General features: G+C 38.9%; 1 protein-coding gene across 1 annotated transcript; it reads right to left on the bottom strand.

Annotated features, from left to right (window-relative positions):
• Positions 1–4,443: 4,443 nt before the first annotated feature.
• GGH (gamma-glutamyl hydrolase) lies at positions 4,444–15,793 on the bottom strand. The gene is made up of 9 exons (XM_021269855.4): positions 15,564–15,793; positions 15,075–15,189; positions 13,758–13,808; positions 12,071–12,155; positions 10,888–11,026; positions 9,899–10,005; positions 9,704–9,794; positions 8,651–8,788; positions 4,444–6,643 (listed from the first exon to the last, which is right to left on the bottom strand). Exons 1-9 carry the CDS (start codon positions 15,697–15,699, stop codon positions 6,522–6,524), a joined length of 984 nt encoding a protein of 327 aa, XP_021125530.2. The 5' UTR covers positions 15,700–15,793; the 3' UTR covers positions 4,444–6,521.
• Positions 15,794–15,879: the final 86 nt, after the last annotated feature.

The raw sequence follows: 15,879 nt of genomic DNA, 5'->3' as shown, positions 1-15,879 counted from the left end.
CCTTTGACTTGCCTCAGCCCCCCGGCTGTGGAAAACAAAGAGGAAACTTCTCTTTAGTTTCTGAATGGGTTTCTTAGGGAAGCCTTACAAACAACTAAAGGAGGGCAAGAGTATTGACAGTTAAGACTAAAAGGACACAAACAGCATTTGTGTTCAAGTGCTGCCTAACCACAGCGCACACTAGGATGGCTTGAGCTGCAGCTTCAGACAGCACAGGCTGCTGCCTCTGTTGCTTGCTGCTTCCTTTCCCCCAGCTCTGCAGCAGGCTCCAACTAACGCATCCACTGGCACTTCTAAGCCAAGGAGCTTCCAGGCTTGCTCAAACACTCAGCATGCTCACAAGCCCAATACGCTTGTTTGCAAGCATCTGAAGTGGAACGCTGTGTCTTGCGTTTCTTTGAAAGCTTTCTCTAAGTGGGATTAATTTGGGAAGACTACAGCAGCTGTTGCTGGATGAAGTAGTGGCTTCACTGGCGGGTACAGTAACTAGGCTGCCTGAGGAGCTGCGAAGTACCATGGGCCGCAAGAACCCAAACAGAAAAACTACAAGGATGTGTTTGAACTCATCCCTGTGAGGCATGAGAAACCTGAAGTAAAGTTTGAGAGGCTAGGGATAAAGGGTGAAACAGCTTCTGTTTCTAACAGAAAAACTTTTTTTTTTTTTCTCAATTTAATGGCATAACAAAGAAACAAAGCTGGTGTGGGTGTAACTCTAGAAACAGGTTTACTGGTACTCTTGATTGAATGGATAGGCTGAGATGCTTCTTGGAAATATTGCAAAGATGATTACAACCTGTTTACAGTGCTGCCTCAAGAATGCCATAGGGAGAAACTAATTTCCTAACGTGTTCCTAGCTAGAAAATTACCACTTCAGGTTTTCTGTTGTTGTTGATCTCTTCAGAAAACTAGTAAAAAAATTACACACAAATAACATCAGCTTTTGGACTGCTGCAACAGGAAAAAACACTATGAAATACCTTACAGCCTAGATCATCAAATGAAGCTTTCTAATGATCTTGGGAGGTATGTAGTCCAGGTTAACTGTACTCAGTCCAAGTACTATTGGTTATGTAAGGCTACAATTCCTAGAATTTATTCATTTAAGCCTTTTGCTCTGATTGCTTTTTGCTTTTCATTTTCAGAAAGCTTGGTTGAAAGGGATGTTCATTCGCTGCATTTCTGTGAATCACAAAGAAGGGAATTTGAGTTCTTTAGCTTAAGTTCAGTTGTTGCCATGTTCAAGAGCTCTTTCAAATAGTGACAGCTGGTTTTAGATGATTTGGATTTTTGTGGTGAATGGTTCTTGGAAATTTTTGGTTATATAAGAACTTATATGGAAAGTCAGCTCTTAAAACATACTGTCTACATCACAAAATAGTTGTAAACATTATGAGGAAGTGATGAAAGCTGGAATAGTATCCTGATCGACAGGTGGCCCTGGGGAAGATACTCTTCACTATTTGTCCTATAAATAAGCACTAGAGTAGGAAAAAGACCTGCCCTGGGGAAAGACACAAGGCTAGCAAGAGAAAGTAATCAATCACCTCACTGTATCCGTCAATCTGTCTTCCATGTAAGCACTCAAACCAAAATAATTTGAACCTTAATGGAATTTGAATACTAGCCAAGTTCCATAGCTTTTATGCTAGCACCACCACCAGATACATGTAAGTGAACTGCAAAGAAGAAAAAAAAAGGCAAATTTAAATAATGAAATTAATTACCATGATAGAAGCGACTGTGAAATCGTCTTGCATATACCCTCTTACCACAAACACATTCTTTTGTATATGTTGGCATGTACTCTCTACTGTATGACCACACGCTATTTTTCTCCCCGCAGGACCTTTGCCTCATAAAAGGGCAATGCAGGGATGATACAACTAGGAAACTACTCATTGCTGGTTTTCCTGCTTTTTCAAGACTTCCCCATACCTTTCTCACTGTTTCATGAAAAAAAAAATTAATCACATCCCTAATACATTACTAATTTTTTAGGGAAATGTGCACAGAAGTACAGTACAGTCTAGCTTTCCATATCTTTTATCTGAGTGGCAACCGCAGCAATGAATAGGATGCTCTGATGATGAATTGAAAACTGTTAAAAATTAGTCTGTAACCAAGAGAGTCAGTGCTGAAGTGGGAATTGGGTCATGGCCAGCTCCTCTAGGTACTTGGACACTGATCTGCTTTGGATTCACAATCTTGGTAGGTAATTTCACAAAACTGGTCAGTGGTGGTTTGTGGGTTTTGTTTCCTTTTTTTTTTATTATTTTGTTTTTAGCCCAGAAAGCAGCTTATGATTTAGGATCATCTTACTCTTTTCCTTGGTATTTAGATCACCTACTCAGAATGTTTCTTCCCTGTAATTTCTTCCTTACCTGAAGGAATTCAAAACGGTCTTTTCCACCTCCCAGGCAAAGGTTTTCTGAGCTCAGGTTCTCACAGACTCCTGCCTAAACTCTTCTGTTTTGCATGAGTTCATTTCTTATTCATAGAAAAAGGAACCAAGACAGACGCTGTAGCTGTAGGGGAAGAACCATCACCTGAAAATTGGGATTTCATTCTAATCACCTCCGGCTAATGCTCAAATGTTTTAAATATTCACTGGAATTATGATTTAATCCCAGCTCAAATAATTCTATGCTCTTGTACCCTCTCCTTCTCTTCTCCTGCCCTGCCAATCTGGCCAGTCATGCCCCTAAGGCTTCTGTCTTAGTCTGTCTCCTTCCATCTTCCTCCACATGCACAAAATCCTGGTACATATGTAGGTACCACAATACAATATGTATCCTAGTACATATGTAAATACTACAATACAATAAGCACCCTATTCAGCATGACGCTTTAAACTTTTGACAGACCACCTCGTCTAAGAAATTGAACTACTAGTTCACGTGGGCCATCTAGTGGTAAAAAAGAAATATTACAAAGAGAAAACCGGTTCAAATTTTTTTGAAAGTGAATATAATCTGCCAGTTTATATTAGAGGCTACTTTACTGATCGGTGGATGCTTTCCCCACATAGCAGTAAGAAAGATGGCTTATAAACCATACTCTGAATAAGATGAGAGTATGGCCAGCCTTCTCTCTAGGATTAATCCTGAAAACTACCTGTTATAATTTCTGAGAAATTAAAAACCATATTGTAAATCTTGTAATCACTTAGAGCAGTAAGAGGCTTACTGAAAGTTCCTAAAAACAATTTCAAACCCTCTGCTGGGTGCCAATATCTCATTTTTGAATAGAGAACTTGGTGGAAGATGCCACATACACGAACAGACAGAGGCTCATATTTCACTGAACATAGCGGTTGCTTTGCTTACAGCTCTGGAGTTTCAGGACTTTGAGAGCACCCAACAGCTCTACAAGCCCTTCTCACCTTTACAGGGGTTAGGTTGCCTATGCCCAATGACACTTAGGATCAGATTGCTGTGAAAGGCCTGTGCAAGAAGGAGCTGTGTAGAAAGCTTCTATGCCTGGCTCAGCAGCTACATTTCAGTGTAAACTCAGGCTCTGGGCCCTGCCTGAACTGTGCTGTAGATACACCTGTGCCTAGTCATGGAACTCACTTATCCTGACCCTAACTTGCTAATGTGACTTTCTGGTTTGGCCTTGGACCTGCCATGTCACTAAGGACTTGTCTAGCAGCCTTCAGACTGTGGCTGACCCAGGCTATTGTCACTGAACAAGTGACAGAGTTCTGCTTTCCTTACTGAAGTGCTCCTCCTAAGAAGGCCATCGTGCCAGCTGTTCTGCCACCTTCCCTGGTAGCCCTGTTCAATTTTTCTTCTAGGCAATGCTCTAAATCAAAAGCTTTTAACTCGGTCTTGGATCACACAAGCCTTATCTACTTCTGATGGACAATAACCTTCAACATAGTTCAATCACTTGCATTTTCCACAAATATTTCCCCAAATCAGTAGCTCATTCAGCTATTTCAGCTTTCCCTTGCTTGCCTCCTATCTGACTATCATAAAGTTACCACTAAACAAAAGTGCAAATCACTAGCCATCATGCCTACCAGCTTTGTGACTGCATAGAAGCAATACACAGCATAAGGGCATCACTTTTGCAGAAACGAAGCGACTAAAAATTTAGCAAGTAAGCAGGCAAACATTCTGATCCTGGATACTCTAGCTATAATGCCAAGAGGCAGAAGGAAAGAGAATAATGACTGCATACCTTCTTGGACTAAGTTGACATAGACAGCTCCCTCTCTTTCACCATCTCAACAGAGAAATGGCTCCCAAAACCACACCGAGTGGACATGCATGTAAGTTAGAGTAGACTCCTGAATTATGTCTGTCACAGAATGTTCAGAAAAATTTTATGAAAATCATAAAAATGCATTGCCTTGAAAACAGACATAGATGGAGGGGAAAAAAGGCCAATCAATGTTAATGCTTTATCTGTGGTACCTCAAAGAACAAAAATACACATCTGCTTGAATATATTTTATTTCAAGTATCATAGAAAAATCACTGCCACCATCAAAAAGGCTTTACAAGATAAAGGATATAAAGAAAAGACACATACAAATTCATAATAAATATACTGCTCTCTTTCATCATATTACACACAATATTCCTTAAAGTTGCACACTTAGGAACTAATTACTCCCATTGCAGTTAGCAGACATCTGACTTCTAAGGTCGGTCTCTATTTTTAAGGCTAAAAATACCCCTCTTACTTAGGCAAGTTCTTGGAGGTATTCCGAAGAACTCAACCTGACTAAGAAATAGGTGGCTGGACTTGTTTCATAAGTATCTTAGCTGGATAGACTAGACCAGGTTGGATGAGGCCCTGGGCAACCTGAGCTAGTGGGTGGCATCTCTGCCCATGGCAGTGCAGGTGGAACTAGATGATCTTGAAGGCAGCCTGAGCCATTCTGAGAGCCTATGATTATTAGCTGCTGTACTTATATGCAACTGTAGAGCATGATTATCTCTTTACACTGGTTCTACTCAGGAATCAGATAATATAGTTAACATGATAAAATCACCCATATGAAAAAGAGATTTACTGAATTTGGCTGATCTGACAAGCATAGAAATCCACAGTATCACATGTTTAAGCTTGTGGTTACCCAGCAGCGTCTTTCTAGTATAAGGAAACATTAACTGTGACTACTATTTTAATTAATACATTTCACATTTTCTCTGTCTTATGACGTTGTTTCATTATAAAGAATAAGTTAGAGTGCCCTTTACCTGAGAAACCTGAGAAGTGTACCTGACTTTCAAGTGGTACTTGAGAGTGTAACGTACTATGATACAGAGTTGAGGTATAAACCCCAATTTTTCATGAATTCCAAATCCCCACTGACGTTAACAGGATTTGGAAACTGTGCAATAAAGAATTATAGCTGATTGTCTTGGTAAATTTCTGAATGTTAAACAAAACAACTGAACAAGATTTAAACTACCCACGTAGCAAAGCAAAAATCAAACAAACATCACAAAAATATTGTACTGTACTGAATGCAACTGCTGTTATCACATTATGTCAACATTAGTAGGTTTTTTATACACATTCATCCTTTTACTGAATTCCAGATGTACTAACTATCCAACAAGACAGAAAGAAACTACTGTCTCCACTGAGTCAATGTAAAACTATCTCAGATTAAAAGTGAGAATTCTACTAAGTAACTACAGGAAAAGTTAGAGTATATAAAGCAAAAGTTAGTTTTACATTCTTTTACTTACAAAGAGACGTCTGTACTTCACCTCTGCCTGCTGATTCTAGGTACTGTCAAACAGATTCTTGGAATATATATAAAATGGAATTTGAGAAGACCAGAAAGTGAAAGCAGCACAAAACTACACCCTCCACACTTACTTATCTGAAATTTGCAATGCCTAATTTACACTACATCTTCATATTTATGTAGACCTCACAAGGTATGAGCTCTCTGAACATAGAATTGAATGCACAATGGAGAGTTTCACAAAGTGGATATAACACATCCTTTTTGTGTCTCCTCGCTATCATGCTTATTTTGGACAATTTTTCAAAGGACAAACTAGTCACTGTCAAGAACTTGGTTACATATACATTTGTGACAGGCCCAAGATCCAAAGTCTTGTTCACTAAATCATTTGAAGAGGACAGCATTTTAGTAAGGAATACACCTTAAATCTGTAGTGCTATCATAGTCCACGTTTTACAGAGATAACCCCCATATTTTGCAATATAAGAATATAATATTTTTCCCTGTACTAAACCTGAAATTGTTCAAATTCATCAGCACAATCAAGATGCCTTCCCCGTAGGAAAAAAATCCATTTTTCTGTAGTTCGCATTAAAGTGTGATCCAAGACAACTATTATGGTGTAGAATGTAAATTTTCAGATTAGCGGTCCCGTAGTGCAGAAGAAACACAGAATAAGTCACTGTAAAGGAAGAGAACTGGTCCGGCTTTCTATCACGTGCACTGCACTATATCAGCTTAATTATGCAATGCAGGCAAATAATTCCATTTATAAATAGCAATGCGGCACCTCTGACAAGACACTCAATCAAAAAAATAGGCTTGCTGAAATGAAGAAAACGTTCCTGTATAAATTGGAGTATAATTATAAATCAATTCTTTTCTTTCCTCATCTTCACTGGGGAAACGGTGCAGGCTCTTCCGTGCTGTAAAACATTTTAAAAGTATACATCACGTTACTGTTATCAGCCTTGACAGTATCTTTCTTGGCAAAACTATTCTGTGTAGCGTAACAGCAAACAGAATCACAGTAACTAATATATGGAGAACTGTGAAGATACAGATTCAGAAAGCTGGTTACAACAGTATTTTATTACTGAAGAGGGAGAAAAATTAATTGCTCATTTAAAACCAAGACTACACAACAAGATTTATTCATGAGGTACTGTCGGTATCTACCAAAGATACCAGTACTCATAATACTGGAAGAAATGTATCAGAGTATCAGCCTAATGTGGCCTGTGTTGGTGAGGACAATAAAAAATGAATCCTGCTCTATTTGGTCACGTTGGCAACTCTACACAAAATTAATAGGTGAATATAAAAATGATTATCAGTTTAGTTATTAAAAATAAATAAATCACAGATAAGTATATTTTTGCCAGTTTAAAACAGTTTATATTTTTCTGCCCCAAGGTTTCTTTTCAAAGTTAAGGAAGACACTCTGCCTTATGTTAGCTGAAAATATCAACTACCCATCACAACATTAAGATATGAAATAGTAGAAGTAGCTGTACACAGACAGGGGAGATAATTAAGAGGAACTTTTGGTTTGATATGAGGCGGAGGCTAGACACATGCAGCTAGCTGACACCAGTTTGCTCTGCTAGAATTAAAAGTCCAGCACGTCCAAAAGCTGGTTACATTTCAGTGCGGTACTGCATACAAGCCAACTACGTGTGCACATACATGTACACAAATGAACTCACATATGCTGAAGAACTTATGAGAATAGTTGGCACTGAATTTTGCCACATTTACTTGGATAATGGCTAGAGCAAGCTTACTTCTGCCTGTAACACAGTATGTAGATAGGTACTACAGAATGTAGCAAACAAAACCATAAGAATTGCAGTGCAATATTAGAACACAGCATAAGAAAAACTGGATTCATCTAACACTTTACCCTATTTATCCCATAAGCACACTACTAAAATTCATAAGTACGTGAAGCTTATGGATACCAATATGGAATTTTACATTATTTTGTTATCTTTTCACAAAGCAATGTAGGACTACAGGAAAGGAAACAGCCTTAAACTTGTACAACATAAAACTTTTATTTCTACATTCTCACTGACCAGGTCGGCACGTATTTCACTTCTTTAAATCACTGTCCGATTTCTCCAATATGGTGACTCTTTTGATGAGAAATGAAATCTGGAATCCTAACTCACCTAGGCTATTGCTTATGTTCATTATATTCCCAGTCAATTAGCTGAGACAATTGTATGTATCGCCAGTTTAATATCTGAAAATGCTATTTCATTGGAATGGTTTAGGAGGTACAGATAAAAGAATAAAGCAAGTTTGATTGCTTCAAATACTTCTGCATTTCTGCATCACTCACTTATACTGAACAAAAAAAGTATAATAAATTATCAAAATTTCGTACATTAGCTACTTTCAACATCTTTGTGTATAACAAAATAAACTAGAAGCTCAGTGAAAATTCAGAAACTTCCTCAAAATGCCGTCCTGCAGTTATATACTATACACACTATGTTGCGCCCCCTGACACATCTGTATACTGAGTCCAAGCAGCATTTATAAACTTGGTATTCCGGTTAGAAAATACTTTCAACAACTTTCCTCAGTTCGGAACTGAGGAAGTATGTGGAATTATGAATGGAGCATTTTTTTCCATTTCAATGTCTTTGTGCCAGGCAGGATAAGATGTTACAGAGACCATTCAAAATGGTAGAAAAATCACAGCACAGACAAGACTTTTAGTCTTAGCCCAGTCTACTGAAAAGAGAGACTACTTCTGCAAGAATGACTGGCATTTTGATGTCACTTTTACAAAACATTTCTACTTCTAGTACCCCTTGTGTTTTGTAAGTCTACAAAGCTTGTAGTTTAAACTTTTCAGAAAGCAGCAAAAAAAAAAAAGCACTCTAAAATTTGATATTTATGAACAATAAACTTTTTACCTTCATTAACGAAGAAGTCAGCTATGTAATATGCAGCCCTTACAGCCGACGAGGAATGTGGAATGCCTGTTGATTTCTTCCATTCAAAAGGGCTTTTTTCCGGATGCCACTGGACACTATAAATTGGGTATTTGTATGCTGCAACAAACACATTTTTCATCAAAGAACAATCTAAGCAAGATCTATGCCTTAAGAGTGATGTGCTAAATCTTACTGCAAAACTAACTCAAAGGACAACCTACAAATATATCTGACTTATCAACAGCTTCACAAAAGCTTAGAAAGCAAGTCAAAACAGATCCAAGTCTTAGGATCCCCTTGAAGGCCCAGTCAACACAGTGGCAGTTCCCATCTGCTCTGTGCCAGGGGAAGCCAGTCCTTAACTTTCATATAAAAAAAAGAATAGAAGCATAGCAGCTGAAGACTGCTCTGTTATAAACTGCTTGCAGACACTGGATATGTATCTTATTAGCCTAACTAGGTCTTCTGATCAAACTTACTCTTCTCTTCTGGAGGACTGCCAGCATGCCATACAGAAGAATCCCATAGGCTGACAGCTGGTCCTTATTGTAAAGCTGCTAGTAGTATACTGTTCAAAATAAACTACTCTCTAATGAGCTAACTTGTTTCTTGAGCTGAGCAAGTGTGGTGCAGAACATATACAACCCAGTGCAAAAGGTTTTTGGAGAAGAAAAATTACCAGTATTGCTGTCAAAGTTGCTGTTATATCTCAGTACCATGAATTGTTCTCCTCATACAGCACACAGAATAAAGCATCACACAGGAACACAAACATAAAGAGGCAGATAGCAAGCAAGATACAACAGAGGGGTATCTGGAAGGGGAACAGTGGGCAAGACCAGTAAGCAGTTAGGCTCAAGGATATGTACTCAAAAGATAAAACTCTGTATGTTCCTCACAGTCAGACATACAGGTCTGGTACTCACCCTGTTATTCTAACAGTAAGCTTGCTCTACAAATTAGCATAAACTGACACCTCTGAAGAAATACTCTCTTACAATCATAGCGTACAAAGGAAATTCGTTTTCCTACCTTCCATGGTAGATATATATTCCACTTCACCATCAGTGTTAGTGGTCAGAACATTGTAGAATTTATGAAGCTTTTCATTCTTTGTGAAATTCTGCAATAAGGAGGAAAGAAAATAAAGGTGTGTTATCTGTTTACTTACTTCTAATTTTAACAGAGAGAATACATTTGTGTTAATGAAATAAAATGATTAAATACCTCCATGGAGAGGCTCCATCTATGGAAGTTTGATGTCAATGGCTCATTAGCAAGTGCACGTAACAAATCCTTAGGAAGATTCTTGAACAACCTACTGTCTTTTGCAGCTGTCACAAAGAGGAAAAAAAGATACTGTCCATTACTCAAATTGCTAACAGATTGTCTGTTACTGAATAGAAAGAGACCTATATAATAAAACACTACATTAAAGCAACCTTTTTTGTTTCTGTGGTATAACCTTCTGATTTAAGAATATACTGCAAGGGGAAAAAAAGTCAGTGAAGTAACTCCCAACAGGTTTCAAGTATGATGTTACCACTGTCTTCCAGTCTTGACCTAGAGAAAACCCAACTTTACCACCTAAGTTCCCACAGATAAGCATAATTCTTTGCCACTCAGTTCAGTGACCTTTCCGTTCAGCGTGGCTACAATTGCCAGAATTCATGAATACTGCATGGACCACACATGGATTACTCACAAAAGGATAAAGTCACATGAAGTATAACAAGAATCAACGTTCGACCAGTGTTACTGAGTGGCACAGCTCTACTTTCAGGACCCTCTCTGATTTCAATACTGTTCAAGTGAGACAGCAATGCAAATATTCATCATTAGGAAAGATGCAAGGTGAAAAATTTAAATGCACTTGCTCTCCAAGTCTGATACGCTTTGGGACTGTGAATTTTGTCCAGCTCAGTAACAAAAAGGGACCTAAACCCACATTATTTTTGTAGGTACAAATGATCAAATGACTCATGGAGCCACAACTCTGTTTTTTGCTGATTGCTGTTGGTTTCAAGTACTCACATCTCTTCCTTAGAAGTCATAGAGTTGCACTGCCTTCATAAAGAGTCATAGCAACATATTAAGAAAGCACTTAAGACAGTCTTCAGAAACCTCCCAAACATTCAGCCACGTGTGTTTATTACAAACAAAACCACAACACCTCTCCATTACTTCTCAGCAAAACTCAGACATGAATTTCTCACCTGAGGTAAAGTTCAAAGGAAGTGCCAAACCAGTTGTCTTGGTATTAACGAGTAAAACTTTGTTGCTTGTGAGATATGTCAGCTCTTCGTGTCCAAGGCACGTCCCCCATATTGGGAAATAATCTCCTTTATCATTAGCCTTCAAAATAAAAAGCAACAAAATAAAAAGTACTGAAGATTTACAGGAAGAAGACTGAACAGAAATTCCTATTCTTTTCACTTTCCTTGCATGTTGAAGAAAAGTCAGCAGCCAGAGCAGAAAGGAATTTCTCACTGCCAGTGAATGCCTCCTACTGTGCTAGTAGTTTAAGCACTACTCTCAACTGGCTCTAGAATTGGGCAAAGTTTTCTGAGCTATGACTTCTGCAACAATTGTAATCAATATCAGCTGAAAATAAAATTAAATAAAGCCAGTAAAGAAGAAAAAGTGAATAAAATTTGCATTTTTTTATTCAACCTGAATACAGAAGATCCTTCAGAAATCACAGGGGTTGAGTATAAAGCTCAGTGAATCTCCATTCCTGTCCACAATGCACTTACAAGATAAAATTTTACTTCAAAATACGTTATTATCTTAAAATAAATAAATAAATAAAAACTCTTATGATTATCTCATGTACATCTTTCATATGAACCTCCAAATATGTATTTAAATCTACTTACAGGTAAGTAAGAACAAAAGTCTTTCACTAGCTGTAGCATATATGTTAAGGGAAGCCTTAATGTTATATTACTGTAAATTGGATTATTTGAGAGTCTCTCTAGAATTCCTTCAAAGTCTAAACTTTAAGTGAACATAAATGTAGTCACCTTTAAATTTTTTATAATTTTGTTCAATGTTTAATGTCACTGAACACCCTGTGCTTTTGGAAGGCGTTGTTATTTTATTGCAGGTTCCAAACAGCAACAAAGTCCCAGCTATAATGAATAAATGATAGTGTACCCACCCCAAGAAATTGGATTTTAAGACAATGACACAACACGTAACAGGAAAGGGCATCGGGTGTCTGAATCTTAAGCTATGAAATGATTTTTTTAAGCAGAAGCTAGCAATAAGCTACTTATTATTTGGCTTACAGTTAACACACTGTACGCCAGTGGGAAACTGAGAATACAAGCTTCCCTGTCATTTTGATCTCTAAGAAGTGACAATAACAAGAACAGACTGTTCTCTAGTAATTACCTCTAATGCCTTGCGGTAAAATATCTTAGCAACCCTGGAATATTCTGAAGTCTTAAGATCCACGCCACCTCCTGGAAAAAGTACCCTGAAAGGCAACATCCAAGAATCTGATTAGCAACAATGAGTGATGGTGATCAAACTAAAACCTGGGCAGCATACACAGAGAAAAGTTTGACAGTGGTTTTAAGGGTAGGATTCGGGTCTAGATTAGGACACCTAGATTTCAGAAGCCTATGGATGGATATCTAATTTTCAATTAGGGACAGCAGGGATCTAGTCAGAAAAGTCAGTGGTGACTCTTTCTTATAAGCTTCCACAGTATAGCAAGTCCTCTCTCTTATCTGTTATAGACAACTGTATTGTGGAAGCCATTAGGTGACAGTGGAGGGCAACAAGAGGAAACATAGATCATCCTTACCCACCTACATAGCACAGACCCTACTGTCAGTCACTGCAAAGACAGAAGGATAACGGAACTGGATCTATTTGCCTAATACCACCTCATGCATTGATGGAGGTGGGAAGTAGAATAAAGAAGAGATTCCACAGGTTACAGTCCGTCTGGCAATGAAAGAGAGGGTGACAGTCACAAAAAAAAGGGATGAAATTACTCATTTTGTCTCCACTATGAGAAGACACAGGGGAGAAAGCATAGTTGTCATACACTTGTTTTCACCAAAACACTGCAAAGACCCGCATCTTAATGTATAGGGTGTGCTGTATAAGACTGATCTCCCCAGACAGCCACAAATCTAAACATGCAGGTTTTACTCACATTGATTAACATTCTGTTATATGCATAAGCTTAATGAAAATACTCATGGTTTAAGATGTTCATCTCATGCCTACAAGTAGCCCAATCACATGCTAGGGGATCAAACACAACCAAGCTACTGAAATGTAGCACCAGCTGGTTTAACTCTTCTGAAATGCACTGTTAGCTTAAGGCAAACCTAAAAGGTTTTGACTTTGCTAAGTCCACAATTAAATGCGTGTTGAACTAGATCACATTATCTGATATTTAAAAACTCAGGAAAAACACTTGGGTGGATAATGGTTGTAGGTCAGCTGAGAAGTTAAAATACATTTGTCTAACAGAGATCTAAGCCACAGAATCACACCTGGCAAGATGGGCCATTAGAGAAGCAAGAGAGAAGGAACCCAAAGAGACAGGATAATAAAGACTGGAAATCAGAAGCTTTCACAATAGAGGAAATACGGAGAGGATGGGAAGGGATGGGAAGGTCTGGGAAGGGAAGACTAAGACTGACGACACACCCAGTAACATTACACTATTACGCTATTACAATTCAAAATTAAGGTGATCACTCATATGAGGGTAAGGGAAAAAAAAATATAACAAAGAGGAAGTGACCTACTTCACTAGTAAAGTAAAAAACAATTGTTAACCTCTATCGTGCCACTTTTGTGTACTTGCAGGCAAGCACTGGAGAGTGCTAAAACGAATTCTGACGGTGTTGCAGATTAACTGACATGCTCCAAAAGGAAGGAAATGCAGCAGACTTATGTGGGATGAAACAGTACTCCATCTTAGAACAGATTTACACATCTGCAACACTCAGCACAACCTTCCAAAAGAGTAGAAGACAATATCCTTGAAGATATGCCAGATCTCAAAACAGGAATTATCATATATTTCAACAGAAAGATAGTGCTCAAAACTTACCCGTTAATAGAGTGGAATATTTTATCATACACTTCATCTGAAAGATTTAATCTGAAACACCAAAAAATAGTTACAGAACACATGAAATATATGTATTTAATCACAAAAATATCTTCGTTATTGAACTGAAGCAAGGGGCATAGAAAATACATAGAAAGCATGCTTTAAACATTTAGAATACAATCGTCCCAGTTCAAATGAAACATTTCACGTGAATCAGCTCAGTAGAGATTGAGAATCCACACAACTGAGAATAGGTCCCTGTCAAGTACAGTTCAGAATTAGGTAGTCTGAGACCCCTTCGCAACCACTCATTAAATTTAGCATTTACGTAAATGGTGTAGTTATTATTTCCTGCAGACTGGCAACTCCAGTTTCAGATTGATTCCAAGAACTGCAAACAGTTAGTCACACCCATTCTTCAGCAAAGGTAAAGCTGAGAAGTAGAAAGGTGAGAACAACCTCAGCACCAGCAAAACAATATGATGCCTACACTCATGTAGAACTGGTACACTGGGTATATTCAAAGTGGTCAGCTTTATGGCATCTAACTTTGTTGAAAGAATTGGAAGCCTTGGTTCAATGTGTTATTGATACAGCTTTCAGTCAGCAACCATTCTGAAACTTTCGCCAGCTACATGAGGAACACTGGCTTATAATTCAGGCACTTCACTGGTGCCTTTATACATTCTACTGTGTTTAGTATTTTTTTTTTCTTTGCGGCCTCAATAGCATTACCTTTAACTTTGTATAAAGGTCATTTTAACATTGGACAATAGCACATTTACTACTTTGTAGTTAACTGTTAGCTATGAAATATTGTCACTTTTTTTACTTACTTTGCTACATTTTACACAGCAATCAAAATATTATACAACATGGTGTTAGTGACCATACTTGGAGCCAAACTGGCTTTAGATTTCTTGAAGAACTACTGATAGTCTTCCTCCACTAGTCAGATTCTAGGACTACAGAATGCGTCAAAAGATAGTCTTATCTATCTAGATACGTGTGTTTTTAAGGCAAAATACGCTAGACTGAACATAGCTAACTTGGAAAAAAACACTAATGTGAACTACTGAGTAATTTTACAGGTTAAAAAAAAACGAAAAAATTAATACATTTTGGTAAGAAAAATAAAAATTATATGTTCCAGTTTTCCCTTACTTTGCTTTCTAAAATACCTTGTAAATTATGGCATCTTGAAATGGTCTTTGACGAGCACTTAGCACTCAAAAAATCAGCCGAACTACCTTCAGGTGCCTCTAATGCCCTCATGTTACAGGATTAACCATTTGCAAGGATATAAAAACCTACCTTAGTGGGACAACTCGGGCACCAGCAGACTCTAAAAACTTCACGTAAGAAGCTGCAATATACGAATTTCCAAACTGCTGGAACTTGTTGAAGTGACATTCCTGTGCCAGCACCCCTGAAAGGTCCAAGAAACAAAGCCAGCATTATAGAGAACATTTCACACAAATGTTGTGCGCTGAAAGAGAAACCAGTTTAGTTTTTGATATGCCACGTTACAAGGATTGATACCTTTGTTTCCTGGAAGACCTGTGCATAGTGAGGCAACATCAATCGCAATGCCTCGCCACAGGGTGTCAGGTGAACGCGTTTTACCCGGCTTCCCCGTTTTAGGGAAGTACTACGCCTTATCTTAAGTAAGTTACCCACAATTTAACAAAATTGTAGCAAACCGCGAAATTTCACGTCAGCTTCGGGAGGCACCTCAGGAGGCTGCAAGCACAGCGCTATGGCTGCGTCGTGAGGTACCCCCCACCCCATAACGCCCCTTACCGACGATGGGCCTCTCGTTGGGCTCGCTCTGGCGGCCGGGCAAGGCGGCGGAGGAGGCAGAGCGAAGCTGGAGGAGGAAGAGGAGGATGAGGATGGCGGCGGCCAGCAGCGGGGAGCAGCCGGCACAGAGCCCCATCGCCCGCCGCGCACCTCGGAACCAACGGCTCGGAGCCGCTGGGGCGCCCGGCTCCTTACAGCCGCCGCCCCGCCCCTCGCTCCCTGCGCCGCGGAGCACGCTGGGAAGTGTAGTCCTGGTGGCGGGGCCGGGCTGCGGGCTGAAGCGAGGGGTGGAAATGGCGGCGGGAGGGGCCCAGGG

This window comes from Anas platyrhynchos, chromosome 2, assembly GCF_047663525.1.
Source record: "Anas platyrhynchos isolate ZD024472 breed Pekin duck chromosome 2, IASCAAS_PekinDuck_T2T, whole genome shotgun sequence".
In the NCBI taxonomy this organism is placed as follows: domain Eukaryota; kingdom Metazoa; phylum Chordata; class Aves; order Anseriformes; family Anatidae; genus Anas; species Anas platyrhynchos.
Note: the sequence above shows the minus strand (reverse complement) of the source record. Positions and strands in the feature narration are given on the sequence as shown.